Raw genomic sequence first — 21,677 nt, 5'->3', positions numbered from 1 at the left:
GTAACAAGAGAGTAACAAACATAAAAAAGAAAGAGGGGAGATAAAGACGATAGATGTTTGATAAGAAAGAAGAAGCAAAGCACACCAGAGCACCCGCCAACCACCCACGTAGTCTAACTCTAACACAATACCAACTCAGTTATTAGCACACCCACAAGACACTGCCTACTGTCTGCCCTTTAAGAAATGTAGATATCCAGCAATTTGAGCAACCTATAGTTCTTGTCCACTATTACACTACGACACTCAAAAAAGCAACAACAAAAAAACGTCAAATGAAATTTTAAATAGAATTTATTTGATAAAAGCAATCAGCAATAGCAGTGATTTTCTTCATTAAATTCCACCACAGCAATCATAAGCTACACCTTCCCTATCTTGTATTACAGCCAAAGCTTTCACAAAGAAACAGCATTCTCTCTACTTTTAAGAAACAGAATTTTAACATAAACAAACCACAAGCAAAACTTGTACAAAAAATTAGACTTGATCAAACCAAATCCAAGACATGATGAAACTAATTGATTGGTAAGGAAGAGAAGTCTATAGTATAGCAGATGAGCCCAACATGGAGAAAGCATCATGACATAGACTAATGACGAGCGACCTCATCATCTCTGCTTACACAAATTATACATTGAATCCTATTTGATCTATTCTACCCTATTTTACGCTGCAGGCTGACTATAGTAGGTACAGTTCGTGCTGGCATAAAACACCCTTCGGACTCAAGCATGCTAAATGGCTCTTACAGAATTTTTTCTGTATAAATTACACGCCTTTTAAGCACGGTAACTTCGGCTTCCAACACGCTTCACTTACAAGACAGTCAATACTTTCATGATGACCCACCAAAGTTGGAACACAGTCTACACCGCAGCAGTGAGTGTGTTAAGAGAAACACAAAGAACGCAAGTGATGGAGACACACACATAAGCGCGCGGTGAGGAAGGCAGAGAGATGCACACAGCCGCGCGCGTGGACATAGAATTTAGCCTAGGGCAAAGCTACACACAGACGAAAAAAATACAAAGAGTCGGGGAGTCGGGAAAGGGAGGCTGGCTGCGATTTCACCTTTGTCCCTTGCTATCCGATAATCCCGATTATGTATCACACGCGAGGTGGGATGATGAAGGCGATGATATGAATGTGGCACAGTGGGCAGTGGTACACACAGGCAGTGCGTGGGCCTAGAGTACTGTATCGTGACTGGCTGTCTAAATTAAGTTTTCCTTTCCCATTTGCCCACAAACAAAAGGAACAAAAACTATCATGGCAGCTAAAAATGCCCGCGCACACTTTTGTGCAACCACTACTTATGAACAAAGGGAAATCACTAAGGACATTTTCTACATAAAAATCTCTGGATTATAATGACAATGTCTACTTCGCACTCAAGCACGTTCACGCTTTCTCCTGATTACTGAGCTTAAAGCCGGCATGAACTTAACTAAAAAACAATTTATTTAAAAAATGCAATTTGAAATATATTATTCCAGTCTGTTGATTTTTTATTTCAAGCATTTTTTTTAGCTCAATCGGATAGTAATGAAAGATTTTGTGCTGTTAAGGAAAAAATGCAAAAATTATGTCATTGTCACACACCTGAATAAGTGCCGATTTTGAAGAAGTCTTGTGAACAAAGTAGCGTACCCATGCTCTTGAACATTCTTAACACATTCTGAGAAAAAGCGCATAAAATGCACCCAGTTGTTTTCTCCACTGCAACCTTTCAAGCTTTTGAACTAGTTGTTTAAGAAACAGCGCTTGGGTGTGCATTTGTCAGTTTTTCAAATAGGGCTCTGGTCAGTGCGACCCGAGCAGCCTGAGAAGCTGACCACTGGTGAAAGCCAGCCTACAAAATGATACCAGCTAACAATGGAAGAAAGCATACATTTTCACACAGCAAGCTGTGTCAGTACACTAGACTTTGACCTAGTTTTCTCAGTTTCTGTTTTTAAAAAATGGCGTTTATCTTCATTTTGATACCGTACCAGACTCGCTGAAACATGTATTTTCTATGAAAATTCAACAATTTTGTTTTTTTAAACTAATTTATAATTTTTACTCAATTTACTAATAATATTTTTGGTATAATATTGTTAGGAAGCTCAATCACTACTGGAGAGAAGGAGACTTTTTATATATGATATTATATCCCAAAGCAGAGATGTGACAAGGTGTGTGGAAATCAGAAAGGAGGTCACTCTCCCAGTTTTGTTTCATTTGCAAGCACCACATAAGATCTTTTATATGTCACTTGTTCGAAAGAAACAACAAAAAGACACTCTTTCTTGGGTTGCATTTTGTTTCTCTGAGCAGGGAATAGAAATCTTTTTACTTGTTGATAAAGTTGTGTGGAAAACCATCTTTCCCTCCGCTCGTGGCACAAAGGTCTGTTTTGAGTACCCAATTAAAATGCTTCTTTAAGCTTGAATTTTCACTTGATACCAGTTCTCTCAGTGAGTGTTAGTACCAGTAATCGCTTCTTAATTTTACATGCAACTTGCCAAAGATAAAATTCTAGGGATCTATTTTGCTGCGAAATATATTCTGCAAACTAGGAAACTTCACGAAAAGACAATCTCAATGGAAAGTGAAAATGATCAGGCCACTTCCATTTGAGGAAAGCAAAGAAGAACTGGTCACGATAATGAGCCATTTTCAATTAAAAAGAATAATGCACTTGTCTCTTTATCAAAACATTAAAAATGATAATAATTATGTCATTCTTAGATTTTAAAATTCCTTATTTCTGCAGAGTCCAGACTTATCCCTAACAAACCCACACTCCCTGCAGATACCTAAAAATTAGCAAGAGCCATCAGATCTCCCTATTCAAGCGAAACTACCATTTATGCAGACTTCACATCCACAAAAAGGGGTGCAATTGGTCAAACAGGAGGCAAATAATACTGATTTAAAGAAATGTGGAACGAATTACTAAATTAAAAAAATACCCTGAGTTAAAATCTCAGGTGCTTCTCTCAAGGAAGGCTGTGTCTAATTTGACACCACAACCAAAGAGCACCACTGAGGTATGCCAATGTCTTTTGTTTGACATAGAGATATAATATATATGGATTATGTGCTCTCTTCACTTTGTGAGCTGATACAAGGTTTGAATTTCCTTAGCATAGTCGCCCACTGGAGTCTCCAGGATCATTGGGATGTTCCTAAATCGTGGATCGTTCATCACTCTTCGAAATCCATCCATGCCAATGCGACCTTTGCCAATATTCTCATGACGATCAAGGTGACAGCCAAGTTCACCTGGGGATCCAAAACGTGAGACAAAAAAAAAGAAAAATAACCACACATAGGCTTACACTGAAAGATGCTGCTGGCAATTTTAGTCTACTAAAACAAGAAAAACTGTTTTTGCTTGATACACGTGCCGGTATTGAGACGCACCATTACCTTTGCATAAGGCACTAGAACTCATTGAATCTATTCATATGATGGTGGATACTGGATAGTGAGATGTGATTAAAGACAGACAGTGTGGTGCTGCATTAGGCCATGTGGAGAGTGAATTATGTTTGTGTATGTGTAGCCTACATGTTTGAGTATCAATATGTGTGTGAGCAGTTGTTTGAACGGTACCAGTTGAGAAAGTATTACACAAGAAGGGTGGGTGGCATGCTCTGGCCAGTGTTGGTTACATCGCCATGATCATGATCTGATGTAAGAGCTATTTTATTTTAGCCGTAAGCCTGTTGGCAACACTCTCTCTTTATCGCTTGCTTCAACACTGACCAAGGTGCAAACATATCCATTTTTCTATCCTTTTATCGATATCAGGCACTTTTCATGATGGCAGAAAAGAGAAAACTATTGCATGACAACTGAAACCAGGCATCAGATTTTCGCAGAGGTTATGAGAAGTAGAAGTACTGCGTGAAAACAGAAATTTGTAAGAGATTTGGCATCCCCAAATCAATGTTTTCAACATTTCTAAAAAAACAAATTGAGATAAAATCGAACATTGGAAGTCAACCCTTCAGAAAGCAACTGCACTTTGCCGAATTTGAAAATACTGAGAAGCATGTGTCTTGTCTCTTCCTATTTCTTGTCCCATTTTAACTTAAAAAAACCAGATGAAATTGCAAAGAAACTTGGCCTTGACTTTATAAGCAACACAGGAAGGTTGAATATTTTCACAAAGAGATATGGCCTTATCATTCAAAAAGCTGTAGAAAATTCGTAACCGTAATTTATTTTTCAACCATTGTACCATCACAGCTACTTCCCTTGATTTTCTTCAATATCTCTCCAACCTTTCTTTCGATCAGTTTACTCTAATTATCGATGAGTGTCAAATACATTTTCAATCCTCAATGAGTTTGAGTTATCTGTGCCCAAATGTGCTTTACGCTTTCATTTCAAAGCAGACATTTTTAAAGCAAGAATGATCAACTAAAAGAAAATATGACGGATGGAAGTTTCTAACCTGAAAGAGTACAGACTAAGCCTATACTTTTTCTTCTCACAAAGAGCAGTGTCAGCGCCAGATGCTGACTGAAAATCCACAGATATCGACAGTTTTCTCTAACAAAAAATCATCAAGAGGCAAATGGTAACCTTTTGAGTCATTGAGGTGGGCAGCACTGAGATACTTCAGACCAATCTTCTCTTCAAAGTCATTCATCATCTTTGTGTATCCCTCCTCAGAAGACAAATCAAAGCCTGCATGGAAGAGAGAAGAAAAGAACATTAGTGGTGTGGTAAGAAAAATGAATACGATTAACTCAAAATTTTTCCTAACCCAGTGACGCAGGGTCAAACTGGGTTACTCACTTTTCTTGACAAAAGACTGACAGTGACAGTTTACAACAAAGAAAATTAAGCTTATACAAGGAACTCTGTTATTGTTAAACGCAAGGAACTCTGTATAATGCCATCTGTAAAGCCATGATGGCACACAATTCAATATTCATGATCACTGATCACATAGTGGTACCGCTGAAAATCTGAACGCATTATATATAATAATATGAGTAGTTTTATTAAACTAATCAGAAAGACTTTAAAAACATACACATGTTCCTTACCAGGAAGTCAACATTTAATAAAATAACAATATGTTGTCAACTAGTAGTAAAACCAACTTTGAATTTATTTTCACACGACTCTTTTCAAATAGGACCACTGCACCAAGTCATCTCTTGTGCATGACAAAGGAACACTATCCATTGAAGAAAGCTACAGCAGACAGGTACGCCAAGGAAAGTAGTAAAACAATAACCAAATCAATCCCTAGTAAAAATTGAAGAACTGTAAGCACAACTGATTCAAAATATCTATGACGAAAGCACAAGGTTCCCTGAAAGGACACAAAGGAAGAGTGTAACTCGTCCCACAAAGAAAATAACGTTCTATCATTATTTTAAAGTATAAAAAAATAAAATGCTGGATTATACAAATTAATATTATATTGTGCATTTCTACTCTGTGAAATCTCACTGCACTTCACGGAAAAGACCATAATATGAACAAGCACTTACTAATCAGCGTTGTATACCATATAAATGACTATCCTTGCCAGAAAGCTACTAAAAAATCTAAACAACAGTGATTTTTCACAAAAGTAGAAGATCATTAAGAGCAAACTGAAAATCTGTGTAAAGCAACAAGCTTTGAAAGCACATTACTTCATTCCAATCTGTGTTTTAACTCTTTATCTCTGGCAAGCCACTCCCAGCGGCTCACGGTCGGAACCTCTCTGCCTGTGAGCCGAGCCCGGGCACATTCCTCTTTGACACCAAATTATTTTTCGGCAATAGGTCTCTTTTATCAGGAGTTCATTCATTAGATGAAGAACTGTGAAAATAGGTTGACTTATTTGATCTAATGACCCATTTACTGACGTTTTTGTCATTTTTAGATTTGGTACCAAAAAGGGGGCCCAGTGTAGTGAGTTTACCCCCCACAGAGATAAAGAGTTAACAAGTTGGTTATTATCAAAAAATAACTTTATGCAGCAACATAGAGCAATGACAACCCAAAATATGGCCCCATACAACATACAACTGAATAGAGTTGAATAACGGCTACTTTTATACTCCGCATTGTTATTTTATTAAAAATATCAATTTGATGAAGCTTACACAAAATTGATACAAATCCTTACCTGCTGCAAAGGCGTGACAAGTGTCCAAGCAAACCCCTACTCTGGTCTTGTCTTTGACTCTATCTATGATAGCTTTCAGTTCTTCAAACCTGCCACCAACAGTCTGGCCTTGACATGACATATTCTCAATTACTGAAATAAAGAACAATGTGAATTTAAGCAATGTACACAAACACAAACTTCAAACAGAAGCACAGTTGGGCACAAACAACTCAAACAAACACAAACACATCAATGATTGAAAAATGTGTTCGACACATCCATAATTCAGGGTAACTGATAAAAAAATGAAAGATGTATCAGTCCGGAAAAGGCAAATTCTATGAGCTATCCCTGATTTAAGAATTTTCCGTGCTCGTATTATCTGTGCCTGACTGTATTACTATCAACATAACTAAAGAAGAACATGTGTAAGATAAAGTGGAAAGGTAGAAAAATTAAATAAATGGAGCAAAACATCAAGGAAACAACCACAAAAGGCAACCAAGTTGTTGTGCGGGAGAAGAGGAAGGAGCAAACTGTACACAAGCACCACAGCATCCATTTGCCATGAATGATATCAGACAGAGAAAGACAAAGACATAAAGGTGGATAGTCATCAAAGAATGGATGGCAACAACTCAGGTTTTATCATAAATGCCTTGGCAACAGACGACAAAGACTACTTGATCTGAAACAGCAATGTCAATTGCTTTTACGGAGTGTAAAGAAAATAAATGAAATTAAACTTTCTTTTTCCACTAACAAAAACCTATGCACCAAACTTTAACAGCATTCCTGCTTGTACGGAACAATATTCATGTCCCTTTTCAGCTCCATGCAGTCAAAGGGTGTACATTTCAAGAAGACAAGTACTAAAAACGTCCCAAATCCTTGTTATGACACTGACATTATTGCACTTATGATACTGTTTTCAGGTAGCTACATATATCAGTGCTTCCAACGGCTGAAGATGAAGAGTAAGGAAAATTCTGCTGGGGGTTTCAGGGCTGCAAAGGCTTCCAGCAAGGTCCAGGGACAGCATCCCGGTGGGGGTTCAGAGGGCGAAGCCCCCGAAGAAATTGAAATTTAGTGCTTTTTGAGGGTTAAAAATGGCATTTGGGAGCCTGTTTGAAGAGAATACCAACAACCCATAACACCTACTTTTTTCATCAAGATTATTGCTCAAACTCAAATTAGATTAATAACTTGAATGGCTCAAGTAGACATATCAGTGTGAGAGTTGTAAGAACTGAGGGAGGGCAAGATGCAATAACACTGAAAATCTGCCAATCTTGAACAGAAAGCTAAAATATAGTAATAATTTACTATCACTAGCACCCATCCGATGAAGCGCAAACACTTTAGTTAAATATAACAAGGCTTACAAGGTACGGCGGATCCTGATTCCACACAAGGCTTGCACCAAAGCGCGCTTTGCAGAGAGCTCTAATCAAAATTCTAAAACTTGCTATCAAGTTGCCTTCAGCACCTCTGAGTGTATCTTTAACACTTGCCGCCTTATCTCGCCTATCCGCGACGTTTACCAAGCATTTTCTTTGGATTTTCCCCAAAATGCCTTTCCCTTTGATGGAAAGAGTTTTTACTATACATGAGCTTTGCGATGGGAAAGTGTTAAAAAATAAATCCCATTTCGGAGCCATATTTCACGACGCTCAGACTTTGAATGAACTTTGGCAACTTCAACAACCGCCGGTACTCACACGTTGCTGTATCAAGCGATGCAAACACGCGCAGGTTCACTGACTGGTCATGATGACCAGCCTGACAAGCTGAAAATCGGATGACGCTTATATTTTTCTTTACTTTATTTTCTTACAAGTGACAATACAGTGACAAATATTGATTTATATGCGGGGCGACAAAGCGTTTAACTCTTTTTATCCGGGGTACGAGTATACTCGTAACGAGGACCAGTCCGGGCTACGAGTATTCTCGGAACAGCGATACGGTCATGTCAAAGAAGCTAGTTCTGCTTGTAATTACCAAAATACGCAAATACGGCGATGCTAACTCTGTCTGAATATTTTAATTTTCCAATGAACTGTGGTTTCTTTGTTTTTGATGGGTGTAGAAGCTTGAAAGATGTCTCGAAAACGCACATTCACGACCGACGAAGTACTTTTTGAAGTGGCGCTGGGTTGTGAGGGGGAATGATACTAATTTGATGAAAGTGACTCTGAAATAAGTGCCGTAAATTCCGTTCTGGGTGATAAGAAACAGGACTTAGACTCATCTAATAGCGATTCAGATCATGGCGAAGGGGTGAATACTGGAATTTGTGCTCGAAGGGTAGGGCTAGATCTAGATCTATAAAATCCAATGGGACGTTGTGGGCGCGGCAATCAGGGTCAAGTTCGAGGGTGGAATACACCTCAAAATCTACATTGTGCTATTGGTGTATTTCCTAACCACATACATTTACAAAAACTACATTCAATTTCTAACATAACTGCCAAATTTCCTAAAAATCTTAGAGTAAATGTAAGAAATATAGCACTTTGAACTATACGCACTGACTTCCGACTCATACGGCGCGGCGGCCCAAGGACTGGTACAGAGTCCGTGGGGGTATGGCTAGGATAAAAAGAGTTAAAATGCACGACCTGCATGTCATAAATGTTGCGGTATCAGACTATCACTGGCAAATTTCAGGGTGGTAACAAAAGCGAAAGCAGATCTTGATTTTCCCGATCAAGCCTCAGTGTCACATACACTTCCGCCTGGCACCATAGCCGCCTGTTCGCAAGAAACGTACTCTCGGACTGCGAAAAGCTGAACAAACATCACAATCGTGACCGGGAAAAATTAATTTACTGACCTATCCGATTTGGTTTTCAAAATATTCAAGAACTTTATGTATTTTCGAGGGTCTTTCACGGGGCAGTTCACAGATTTCCTCATACTCCCGGGTCTGGCAGGTTTCTATAACATTAACCTATTGCCGACAGAATTACCATTATACCTAACTTATACAAGATGATACGATGATGAGTAGAGATCCTTTGCCCCAGAATCTCGGTAGCCCTACGCTATCCCACTATTTTAACGGATGGAGTTGATAATGATGGGGGAGCAAGTACGAAACTGTCAGAAAGTACGGATTTCCGTAAAAATACGGAAGATGAGAAGCACAGATATATACTGAGCATATGGCGATAATATTCCTGCAGAATGATGTATATTGTAAACAAACAGGAGAAAACTGTTCTAAAAGAACCTCTTGAAAAACAAATCAAAACAATTTTATCAGCACCAATAGCAACATCTAAAAAATTGCTTGTCAACTGCCAGGAGACATTTTCAGCAAGTACCCATACTTGGGTGAACTATGTCTGGAGTAGCATAATATATCTAATGAATACATTAAGCTACTCAGCATATGATGCTTAAGGAGTAGGTGTACCTGAATCACATTGGGAGCCCAAAGGTAAAAGATAAAAATGTAAGCTCCTGGCACAATTTTTCTGAGGCAGTAAAGGAAACAAATGCTAAGCACTAGGAAACAATTATATAAAATTTACAATACGGAAATATACATTACATACATATAAATGGCATAAAAAGAACCTGGCATTATGAAAGAAGTCTCACCAGTTTTAACAAACTTTGTCTTGCTGTGGGCTAGGTTGATGCTCTTCCCAATGGTATCAATACACTGGTCCACAGTCCCTTGGCCACATGCTGAGCCTGCATAGTTTAGTTTGTGGAGTCAGCACAAAATAAAACAGTTTTTAAAAAAAGAACAAAAATGTAAATTGACCCCTTTTCTATGTATCATGTATGTAGTATAGGGTTTTACAGCGTTCGCAACTGCTAAGGTCATATGAGCGCGCGAAACACAAGTTGTTTACTTTCGCAAAAGTTCATTCCACGATTGGTTAACTGATTGACTTTAAAATGCTAAAATGTTAAAATATTAAAATTCAGTGTAAATATATTTGTGATTTAAAACAACTCTTATAGGTAACAATAAACATTTTAAATAGTACGTTTTCATTTTTCATTTTACAACTTGCCATAAAGGCCAATGGCCTTTATAAAATTCAAAATTTTGCTGGGAACAACGACGGAAAAGATATCTTGCAATTTCTTGCATTTATAATATTTCCTTCGGATCTCTCCAAAGTCTAGACATTCGTATGTGTCTAATGGTACAATCTGTGTCGCATCCGACATAGAACGGCTTCTCATCTCCCTGTAGGTGGTATTTGTGGGTCAGGGCCGTGTGTCCGATGCGCAATCGAGTAAAAATGACTTCGTCTCTTCTGGAGAGGTCCGAAGGATATCGCTGTTCTAGTTTTGGTTTTATTTCATATAGTTTATTATTTTTTGGGTTTTCCCAGTGGCTCTCCCACAGACTGGAGGTCCCCTTTTCTTAACAAAGATATTGGAGAACACCATAAGTAAGCAAAAAATCCTCTCATATTTTACAACGATAAACTACAATTTCACATTTATCACCATAGTGAATACAATACCCGCATCTGTGATGTAGTGGTAGGCATTTTGCTGTCACACAAGAAACTTGAGTGTGATTTGCAAGTAGGGAAAATTGTTATTGAGTATCTCAGTCTTTCTGGTACTATGTTGTATCCCTCTTAGTCTGTGTTGGCCCTACATCCTAAATGATCTAAATTGTCAAAGGGGGCAAAAAAAGCACATATATTTATATTTTAAAATGTGATTACGATTACAATAAGTCAAATAAGTGTAAATCAGACATTAACCATTGTCTAATGAAAATATGATATCATAGACGTAGGGTAACAAACACACTAACAATGTCATCACTTAGAAGTAGCCCCAATGTGATTTTTTGGTATACTTTTATTAAATGCCAGGGATGAAGATGACGAATGATTTCCAAATTTTGGGTCACTCTAAGCGAGGAGTTGGGAATGAGGGTTGTGTCCTGCCCCCAGGACAGCCTGGCGGGGATCTAGAGTAAGCACCAAACAAACTTAACACTAAGACTAATAAGCAGGTCATTTCCTACATCAGAACATCATCAGCGGTATCATCATCATCATGATTACTGACGTAACAATTCCCCTTTCCCTTGTTTCGTTTCTTTAGAAATCATAACAATTTGAACCATGTCATAACATTCTTTTTACGTAACAAACAAATACGGTCACCAAAATCAGGACACGGGACCAAAAAAAAATTAAATTAAAAAATTGTCTAGTGAATCAAAAGAAACAGAAATGTGGTTTCCCCCTAGAAACCTTTTTTACCACTTTCCCAACTTGAGCCATGATCTACTGGTAGAATTCACAACATTCCAAAAACAATTCAAAAGCTTCATAAGAATCTTAATCATGTTTCGAACTTTATTGCTCTTCTTATGAGTAGTGAATTCACAAAAAGATTTCATGGCTTCCCTCAATATGAAACAATGAAGATGCACCATTACACAAAAAGGTACTTTTTTTTTTTAGTAGAGGGTTTTACGGCGCTCACAACTGCATAAGGTCATATAAGCGCCAAGGGGTGGGTGTCAGCAGAGAAGTCCTTACAGGGAATCAGACTTACTCTGCTCACCTCTCTAGCTTCAAAAGCACAAAGTCTGCTTTAATTATCAAGGCACCCAGGAAATAGTGGGTCACAAGAGTATTACAAACATACAAAAGAAGTAAAGGAAAATGACAATAGTAAGGATTAGGAAAGAAAAAGCAGCAGTTCCCTGTTGCAGATCAGGCACAGTTATGAGCGTGACATGATGAATCAGCCCATTTACAATTCTACTGTGCTTGAACGAGAAATGTCCCCCCTTTGGGAATGGCCTAAAGACACTACAGTCAGTGGCACTGCCCCGGGGGATAAATATAAAAAAATATAATAAGACAAGGAGCATCAGACAAACTCAATGGGCTTATTCTTTTCAAAGGGGCACAAGGAATAAGGGAAGGAAGTGAAGAAATAGGGGATGAGTTGAAATCTTTCATATTTTACAATGTTCACATTTCAGTATCATGGAATAACCTTATCAGAGCAAAGCCAGCAATTCTACACTAAAAGAGACAAAATGCTCACCTGGGTGGAAGTTGTAAAGAGTCAGACCCAATTTTTCACAGATCTGCAATTCATGGACCAAAGTGTCTCGCGATTTCTTCAATGTGTCTGGATTTGATGATCCACAGTTGAGCAAATAAGAGCCATGGGGCAGAATAAGATGTGGAGAATAGCCATGTTCCTGCCGGAAAACATAAGTGTATACATTTCATTATTTAGTCTAGCAGAACATAGCCAAGGTGAAGAGGTAATCTCTGTTTAAGAGGAACATTTTTTTCTTTTGTAGTTTTAGTAAGAGTTTTATGGGACTTGCAACACAATTAACTCATATGTACGTGTGCTAAAGATTAGAGAGGTCACTAGTGAGCATCATACAAAGAAAAGACGGAGGAGAGACATTGACAATATTCAATATTTGTAATCGGAAAGAAAAAACAACATAAATGGGCAGAAACAACAGAGGAAAAGAAAGACTTTCCAGAGGTGCCCTTCAACAACTTATCAACCCCACCTCTTCTTCATCTGTATAAAGGAGGATGAAATGAAAAAAAAACCCATTAAAAATTCAGAGACTCAATTTCACATTGGAGAAGTAACCACAAATGCATACTCGCCAACCTTTTTGCTGGGTTTCCAAAAGAACATATAATATATATATATATCAAAGCAAATTACAGTGTGATACTTCTTCATGTCTCTCTAGTGGGTCACTACCTTGTAGTGATTAGAGAGCTTGTGTGCCTCAGTCACCCCAAGAGCTAATGCTCCTGGTAGGGCCACCCATGCCAGACAGGTTGACGGGTGGGGGTCAGACGAAGCGTGATCCACCGGCTCTCCAGGTTTCGGAGGTTCAGCTCAAGGCTAACAACCCAGACTGGCAAAAATCCTATGTTACGGAAACAGAAACAAAGAGAACCATATTTCTGTGTGTAATGAACCTTCAGTCTCTTGGGACTCGTATGAATACCGGCAGTGAAAGCCGCAAGGAAGCTGTTTGCAGGAAGATGGAGGACCTGAACACCGCAAAGACAAAAGTCATCATAGGACAGTGGAATGTAAGGACAATGTACAAAACTGGTAAGTTGGCACAAGTAACGGCAGAGATGAGGAGATATAGATTGCACGTTCTGGGCATAAGTGAAAGTCACTGGACAGGATCCGGCAGGCTGAGAACAGCAACTGGAGAAACACTGATCTATTCCGGCAGAGAAGACAACCAGCATAGGGAACGTGTAGTTATCATCCTAAAACAGGGACTTGAGAAATGCCTCATAGAGTGGAAACCGATCAACAGCAGAATGATGCCAGTGAGACTGAAGGGAAAGCACACCAACACAAGCATCATCCAATGTTACGTCCCTACTTACGACAGTGAAGATGAAAGCAAGGACTGTTTTTATGAACAGCTGCAAAGGGAATTGACAGGTATACCTCGTCACGACCTTATCGTTGTAATGGACGATCTGAATGCTAAAGTAGGAGAGGATAACACCAACTATGAGAGAGTGATGGGACAACATGGTATGGGTACGAGAAATTAGAACGGTCAAAGACTAGTGGACTTCTGCGCATTGAACAACTTGGTAATAGGCGGAACCCTTTTCCCACACCGTACAATCCACAAACTGACCTGGAATTCTCCAAATGGCCGAGACAAGAACCAGATTGACCACTTCATGATAGGAGGAATGTGGAGACATTCCCTTCAGGATGAGAAAGTCAGAAGAAGAGCAGATGTCGACAGCGATCATCATCTAGTGACGGAAAGGATAAAACACAAGCTGAAGAAAACATTCACCAGGGAGGTGACAAGGACGTGACTTAATGTTCAAAAGCTCAGTGATGGCAATGTGAGAATCTGCCTTTCAACTAGAGCTAAAGAACCGATTTCAAGCTATCCAAGACCTGGAAGAAACCACCCCCAATGCAGATGAAGTCAATACCCAAAGGAAGCATATTGTTGAGGCCTACACAGAGAGCAATAAGACATGTCTTGGTGTCAAGAAAAAGAATGCAAACAAAGAATGGATAGAACAAGGAACATGGGAAACTATTGAAGAACGGAGACAAATCAAGAAAAGACAGCTTGCAGCTAAGTCGATATGGCTACAAGAGAAGTACGCAGAGGATTACAAGGAAGCTTGCCAGAAAGTTACAAGACTGGTCAGGAAGGACAAAAGAGAAGCCATGGAAGAGTTGGCAACTGAGGCAGAGGAGGCAACTGCTAAAGGTGAACAAGGCAACGTAGATCTATACAAGATCACAAGAATAATATGTGGCAAGTACCACAGTGGAATGAGTGGACCAATCAAGGACAAGACTGGCGAGCTGCTGACAATCGAGAAAGAACAAGAAGCACTCTGGATAGAACACTTCAGGGAAGTCCTTAACCAACCTCCACCTGAGGACACCCCAGACATACAGGAAGCTACCTTGGATCTTGATATCAGCTCTAACCCACCACAAAAACACGAGATTGTAAAAGCTGTTAAGAGCCTGAAATCAAGAAAATCTCCAGGAAAGGACAACCTGAATGCTGAATTGTTTAATGTAGACCCAGAACTGACTGCCACCATTCTTCAGCCACTATTCAAAACCATATGGGAGTGAGAGCAGATTCCCGAAGACTGGAGCACTGGAGTCATTGTTAAGGTACCAAAGAAAGGAGCTCTTGGAGACTGCAACAACTGGAGAGGTATCATGTTGCTATCAGTGCCCAGCAAGATCGTGGCCAAGATTATTATTAATCGTATGTAGCGGACAGCTGCTTAAGAAAAGAACAGGCAGGATTCCACAAAAGAAAGAAGATACACAGATCAGATATTTGCCCTCCGCAACATAATTAAATAGAACAGTGCACGTAATGGCAGAGACAACTTTATGTCAGCTTCGTTGATTTTGAAAAGGCGTTCGACAGTGTGCATAGAGAAAGTCTTTGGTCCATTCTACGAGCTTATGCAATCCCTTGCAAGATAGTTGAGGTCATCCAGAGCTTCTACCAAATTTTCAAGTGTGTCATTGGAAACAGTACTACTGCTTTTGAGGTAAAGACAGGAGTTAGAGAAGAATGCAAATGTCAGCAATTTTGTTCAACTTGCCATTGACTAGGTCACGAGGAAAACGACAGAGAGGCATCAGGTGGACCCTCTTCTCCACCCTCAAGGATCTTGATTTTGCCGACGACTTCGCACTACTCTCCCATATCAACCACCACATGCAGGAAAAAACAAACCAGACTTCACAAATACAGACCCCAGATTGGGTTAAGAATAAGCCAGAAGAAGACAGAAGTGATGACACTAAATGCAGGCTCCCCATCGCTGATTAGGGGGAACAACGCAGACCTGCCTATTAGACAAATTTACCTACCAAGGCAGCATAATTAAAACAGACGGCGGCACAAAGGAAAACATCATGAACAGACCCGGCAAGGAAAGATCTGTTCACAGAAGCATAATCAACATCTGGAAGTCAGGACAGTTCAGTATACAGACCAAGTTAAAGCTATATAACAGCTGCGTACTATCCACACTCCTATATGGAGCTGAATGCTGGAGGATGAGTGATCATGACCGTGTCAAGCTATCTTCCTTTCATACAACCAGCTTACGCCAAATCCTCCGAATCTTCTGGCCCGACAAAATTTCCAACGCAACGCAGATCTTTTACAAAAATGTAGGCAAGAGGTCATGACCACCATAATAACAAGGAGAAGATGGAGATGGATTGGGCATGTTCTGAGAAGAGAACCAGACTCTATTGTAAAGACTGCCCTCCACAGGACACCCAAAGGACATCGCGAGAGAGGCAGACCCAAAGTGACCTGGAGACGCACAGTTGAGTCTGAAATGAAGTCCTGGAACCATTCGTCGGGGACATTGACCAAGATGGCCCAAAACAGACAGAACTGGAGATCCATTGTTGCTGCCCTAAACTAAGAGCGGGCACGAGCTGAGAAGAGTACCTGTTTCTCGAGAGAAATGCCCTTCCCGTCACTGCTCGGCCACTAAACTACTGCCCGGTACCGAGAAGTGATACCGCTCATTGGCTTGACATAACGAGTAACGAGATTGAGAAAGTGGGAGGTGTCGACGGAAAGAGCGGCACAGCCAGCGAGAAAGGACACGCAGACAGTGTCACCCATCACCGTGCCGTCCTGTGTCTGAAACTGAATGGGAGGGGAGAGGGTGGCGAGATGAGGCGAGTGGGGAGTTGATCAGGCCTAGGCCTATGTCTCCCGACCTTCCTTCACCGCCTGCGCCTGTGCAAAAGGGCTAGCCTAGTTTAGGCCCCAGCCACGGCCGGCCTTCTCGCTTAGTGAGCGTCTCGTGAATGGCGCGAGAAGAGAAATTGGTCACGAGACGAAGCACTACGGTACCGGTCCCGGCGAGAAGAAGGTCAGCTTCTCGGTCTTCTCGCTCGGGAAGAAAAAAGTGCTTCCCGCCCGTCTCTACCCTAAACGCCAGATGGCGTAACAGATAGTAAGTAATTAACTTCTTCATGTACGCAGTTATACTGACCTTACACGCAGCTTTGAACCTCTCACTTTCACTCTCATTTAAAGCGTTGAGTTTCCAAGTCCTGCCATTACGCACAAACAAACCAAAAGCTTTCGCACCTAGAGATTTTGCCTCTTTTACTGCATTGCTGACACCACCTGTGGCACAAAAGTACAAAAATTACATTTACAATTCCTTGAAAGTGAAGGTTTTGCTAGTCTTGTGAGTGTGTAGAATAAAAAATTTTCAAAAATATTTTTAAAAATATATATATATATGTATATATGGCCCACTACCTCCCTCCCAGAGACTCCCGCCCCTTTCTGCTTCTTATTTTGAAACTAGAGATACATTACTACTTGCTGTATTACTTCTTTTTGTCTCACAGTGATGATTCCCCTAATTCTAAAACAATCCTTTTTTCTACACAAATGTTCTTACATCCATGCTCCAAAAGCACATGATACAATCTCTAGTTTGTTGAGAAGACAATAGTTAGCTTTAGCATCTGATACTGAAATAATCATCTGTTTCATGAAAGCTGCCTCCATTAAAGATACAAAATTAGAATTATAGTTAACAATAATAAATGTTAAAATCTATGGCTCAGAGCCAGAAATAGTGACTTTACATAATATCTTCGCCAAAATACCAAGAGCAAAAAACAAAACGAAACGAAGCAAAACAAACAAACAAACAAAAATAAATAAATGAGGCATTGTCACGGCCAAGAAGTTTTGTAACAAACATGATGAGATAAAAGCGCCTTCAAGATTGCATCTTGGCAATGCAATCAAAGACAGATCATGTCACAACAAAAGACATAAAAACAACTCTAGAGTGAACAAAGACTAGGAAGAGGACACAAGGACTCACCTGCTATAGAGCAATGAGCACCAACAAACATCAGTGTTTCCTCATTCCCTTCCAAAGACTGTATTTCCCCAGAGCATTTGTTCTCACAGTCAGAAGGACCTGTGTGTGTGGAAGACTTCTGAGAGACTCCTTTCCCCGGATTACTTTTTTGCTGTTTGACTTTTTTCTCTTTCTTTACCGTCAAATCAGTCGGCCTACTCACTTCCTTCTTCATTTCTGTGATTGCCTCCAGCTCTGCATACTCTTGATGTTTCATTTCCAAGAGGCCATTTCCACCTTCAGTCTTCTTCACCAATTTTGTTTGGCCCACAGGCTTAGATTTCCCAACTTTCTTCACAATAGCATGTCCATTGCCAGGATGCACAACCCCAAGGCTGGAAGACTTCGGCTTTCTCTCTCTCAATATCCTTCCCATGGTCTTGTCTTCCTCAGTGGAAGAATGAGTTCTCTGACTGCCAGTCACTGTAGCTGATGGACAGGAAACAAAATTTGCATGAGAACCACTTTGTCTTTTATTTTCATTCAAGACTTCTGAAATCCCACATTTATCAGAAGAAACAAAGTTTACTGACGAATCAGTTCTGCAACAGGATGTGCTGGTGGTTGCACTATTTGGAGAACGCGGTAAAGCTGCCTTTGAACAAAGCAAAACTGTCTTTTTCTTTTCAATTTTTTTTGGAACTGTCAGCTTTGACTTTGACTTGACAGGATCTGTTTTTATTCTTGACCTTTCAGGTCTCAATCCCTCAATCCTAATTTGATTAGACTCTTCAGCTTTTCTGGAGCTCACTGCAACTGCATTTCTCTTTCCATCTTGCTTAAGAGCAAGAGCTATCGGCTTTGTTTTGACAAGGTCTGTTCTCTGGCTGGAAGTTTTCTGCACGGGCACATCAGTCTTTATTGAGTCAGACTGAACAGCTCTTTTTGAATGAACAAAATCTGTAAGCCTCATTTTAGCTGGTTTTAGAAATACTGCCTTTGTCCTGGCACAGTCTGTTTTTTGCCTTGACGCCTGAGTTTCTATTGGTATCTTTCTTGACATTTGAGATAAGCTGATATGACTTATTTCTGAGCCACTCTCTGGAAGTTTTGTCACTGTTTTATTCAAAATGATGTCAGGACACATAGCTTGTTCACACCTTTTTTGATTTGCCTGAATTTGATTTGGAATACCAGAGTCACAGTTTAGTATAGTATCTGCCCCTAAAACTGTCAAACTCAAATGTTGACTAGAATAATGGGGATAATCAGAAACATTTTTCTCCCCAGCTACAGAACAAAGTTCACTAACCGATATTAGTGTTTCCTCATGCTTTTTTGAAGGGTTTTTTTCTTCTGTGCATTTGTTCTCAAAGTCAGATGGACCTGTTGAAGACTTTTGAGAGACTACTTTCCCTGGATTATTTTCTTGCTGTTTGACTTTCTTCTCTTTCTTTAAAGCTAAATTAGAACTCATTTCATTCCTGACTTCAGGGATTGCCTTGGCACACACTTGACGTTTTCTGTCCATGGTGCCATTTCCTCCTTGAGTCTTCTTTACATGTACTGACTTTACTTGCCCCACCAGCTTTGATTCCCCAACTTTTTTAACATTTTTATATCCATAACCAGGAAGTACAGCTTCAAAATTTGAAGACTTTGGCTTTCGCTCTCTCAATACTCTTCCCATTGTCTGGTCTTTCTCAGCGGAAGAGTGTGTGTTCTTGGAGCAAATCATAGCAGCTGCTCGACTGGAAACAAAATTAGCACTTTTCATTTTTTCACCATTATCTGCACTGGTAGGTACACCGCTAACTGTTGCACTGTAGTGTGTTCTCTCTCTTAACTTCTTATCAAAGTTTGAAGTAATTGAAGAGACATCATTTGATTCATGTTTGGTTCTCAATGCTATAAAGGTCTCAAATGTCATTTCAGATACAGGCGGCTTTGTGGAATGTGATGACATACCGCTGTGTTCCCGTGCCCTTGTTCCACACACATTATGCCCTTCATGGTAATCGTTTTCAGGACTTTTCTGACCTATAGCAGTAGAATGAACTTTCATTTCTGCTTCCATCTTCTGTTTCCTATTAAGTGCCCTTGTATTATAAATCTTTCTTTTCGAACTATTTATGGGTTCTTTTGGTACAGGTTTAAAATCTGGCACATCACATTTCAAATTGCCTTTCATCAAACTTTTCTCTATACTCTCAGTCAATGCTTTTGCCCTTGCCCTCGTGCAGTACACTTTTCCAACTTTATTCCCTTTAGACCTACCACTTTGATGGCCTGCACCACTTTTCTCATTCAAACAATCTTGATTGACAGTCTCCATCTTCGCAAAACTGATATTGCTTTGAGCTAGAGAATGTGCCTCCATTATTTCATTCTTCTCTAGTGGCTTTGTACCTCTATAGTTATCACCCTTAGTTCTTGAAGAAGTCAATTCAATACTGTTTGTTACTCTTTTCACTTTTAAATTCTCTGTACATTCAAATTCATTTTCCTTTTCTTCAGCTTGCCGCGGATTTTCAGTGTATCTGTCTAGTTTGAGACAGTGTTTTGAAACATCAAGTAGTCTTGAATGAAGCTTTCGTTCAGTTTTGAGAAAATTACCCTCTCTGTCACCTTTAAAGAACTCATTGCACTTAAGAGAATTTTTAGAGCATAGTTTGAGATCTGCATCTTTGACTTTGTGATACTTTATATTCTCTGAAGCTGCATTTGTGACAAAGGTTAGTAGCACAGGTCTAGTACTAGTAGGTAATTCAAATGGACAGTTGTAATCTTTATCTGCATATGAGGAAGGAAGTTCTGTTTTAACATTTGTGGCAGCGTCTGCTAAATCTCCTTCTACATTAGGACCAGTAAATTGAGGACACTTTTCCTTCAACATCTGACCATTGTCTTTTGGGTTATGATCCACAGTCGTCAAACAAATACAATCAGTTCCATCATACCCAGATTTCACTGGGGCCATAATTTTAGAATAAATATGTCTTCTTTGTTGTACATTTTCTTCCTCTCTTTGGCATCCAACAGCTCTGTTACTGGGCAGCGTCTTTACCATTTTACAAGAATTATTCAACACATCATCCCTTGTTTCAGCAGGCTCTTCTCTAATAGTCTGTGAACTATTCATCATTGGCAGCAACCTGGCATTGTAAGTAACAAAATGTCTCACACTAACATTGTCACAATTCCCAGGCACCACAGATCTTAATGTATCTCTTTTAACTTCATTTTCGACACCATTCCCACATTCGCCTTCTTCACTTTCTTTTTTATCCCAAAAACACTCAACTAAAACTTTTTCATCAATCTGTTCAGTTCCATTCCTGCCTTTGAGAGGTATCATGGCGGTATCACCTAATAATCCGTTGCCTTTTGTTTTGCTAGCTAGTGGAGTTGACATTCCAATCCCACTGAAATCTTTATTCAGAATATCATTGAAAGAAACTGTGTCAGTTTTGTCAGGCATTATATTTCCCAAAGCTATATCTGGTATACATCTACTTAAAGAAGGTTCTACGGCAAAACTAATGTCTGCTTGACAAAATAAGTTGATGCGTCTTAAGCTGATTTTGCCTGTAGACTTGGGGGAAACAAAATCACTATTCCACCAAGACATAGCTGAAATTCTGAAGTTATTGAAGCAAAATGTACAGGAAAAGCATCTCCGTTCAGAAGTTATAGACACGATTTACGCACTTCTTTCTTGTTCATTCCCTTGAAAGAGACCACCCTTCATACTTGAATAATACACTGGAAAAGAAAGGGTAGACAGTGGTGGTATTTAAGTAAATTTCAAAATGTACACACAATAACTACAATACGCTTTTGAAAAAACACTGAACACATCTACGATTAAATCAAATATTATCATCTTCTCAATTCTATAAATGTGGCATATCAATTTTCATCCTACTTCCAAGAAACCTAAAATTATAAAAACAAAACTGCAAAACATTAATTAGCCAAACACTGTAATATTCCCGTCTCTAAGGCTAAGAAGAATTTAAATGGAGAAAAAATGGCGAAGTGAGAGTGTTGTTTGCAATCTATCACCACTAAACTAAGCAACATATTTCACAAACTATGAGGGTCCAGACTTAAGATCTCACAAAACAAATGAAAGGGTTGGTCATTAGAGTCAGACGTATTCTGAAAGC

General features: G+C 39.5%; 1 protein-coding gene across 5 annotated transcripts in view; it reads right to left on the bottom strand.

The window, feature by feature from the left end:
* Positions 1-1,513: 1,513 nt before the first annotated feature.
* The window catches only part of LOC101847885 (probable endonuclease 4), a 25,613-nt gene continuing 5,449 nt past the window's right edge, over positions 1,514-21,677 (bottom strand). For 2 of the 5 annotated variants that reach the window (XM_005101536.3, XM_013084359.2), the window contains exons 2-9: positions 21,217-21,270; positions 17,527-17,994; positions 16,672-16,808; positions 12,173-12,332; positions 9,728-9,823; positions 6,134-6,265; positions 4,585-4,689; positions 1,514-3,273 (exon numbers count right to left, since the gene is read on the bottom strand). In XM_005101536.3, the coding sequence (XP_005101593.1) occupies positions 3,098-3,273; positions 4,585-4,689; positions 6,134-6,265; positions 9,728-9,823; positions 12,173-12,332; positions 16,672-16,808; positions 17,527-17,994; positions 21,217-21,256 (1,314 nt within the window). In that variant the 5' untranslated portion in view covers positions 21,257-21,270 and the 3' untranslated portion in view covers positions 1,514-3,097. Of the gene's footprint in view, positions 3,274-4,584; positions 4,690-6,133; positions 6,266-9,727; positions 9,824-12,172; positions 12,333-16,671; positions 16,809-17,526; positions 21,271-21,677 lie in introns of all 5 variants that reach the window. The other 3 variants (XM_013084355.2, XM_013084354.2, XM_005101537.3) reach the window with 2 other exon arrangements.

The sequence above is a fragment of the Aplysia californica genome, unplaced genomic scaffold, assembly GCF_000002075.1.
Source record: "Aplysia californica isolate F4 #8 unplaced genomic scaffold, AplCal3.0 scaffold00287, whole genome shotgun sequence".
Taxonomy (NCBI): Eukaryota; Metazoa; Mollusca; class Gastropoda; order Aplysiida; family Aplysiidae; genus Aplysia; species Aplysia californica.
Note: the sequence above shows the minus strand (reverse complement) of the source record. Positions and strands in the feature narration are given on the sequence as shown.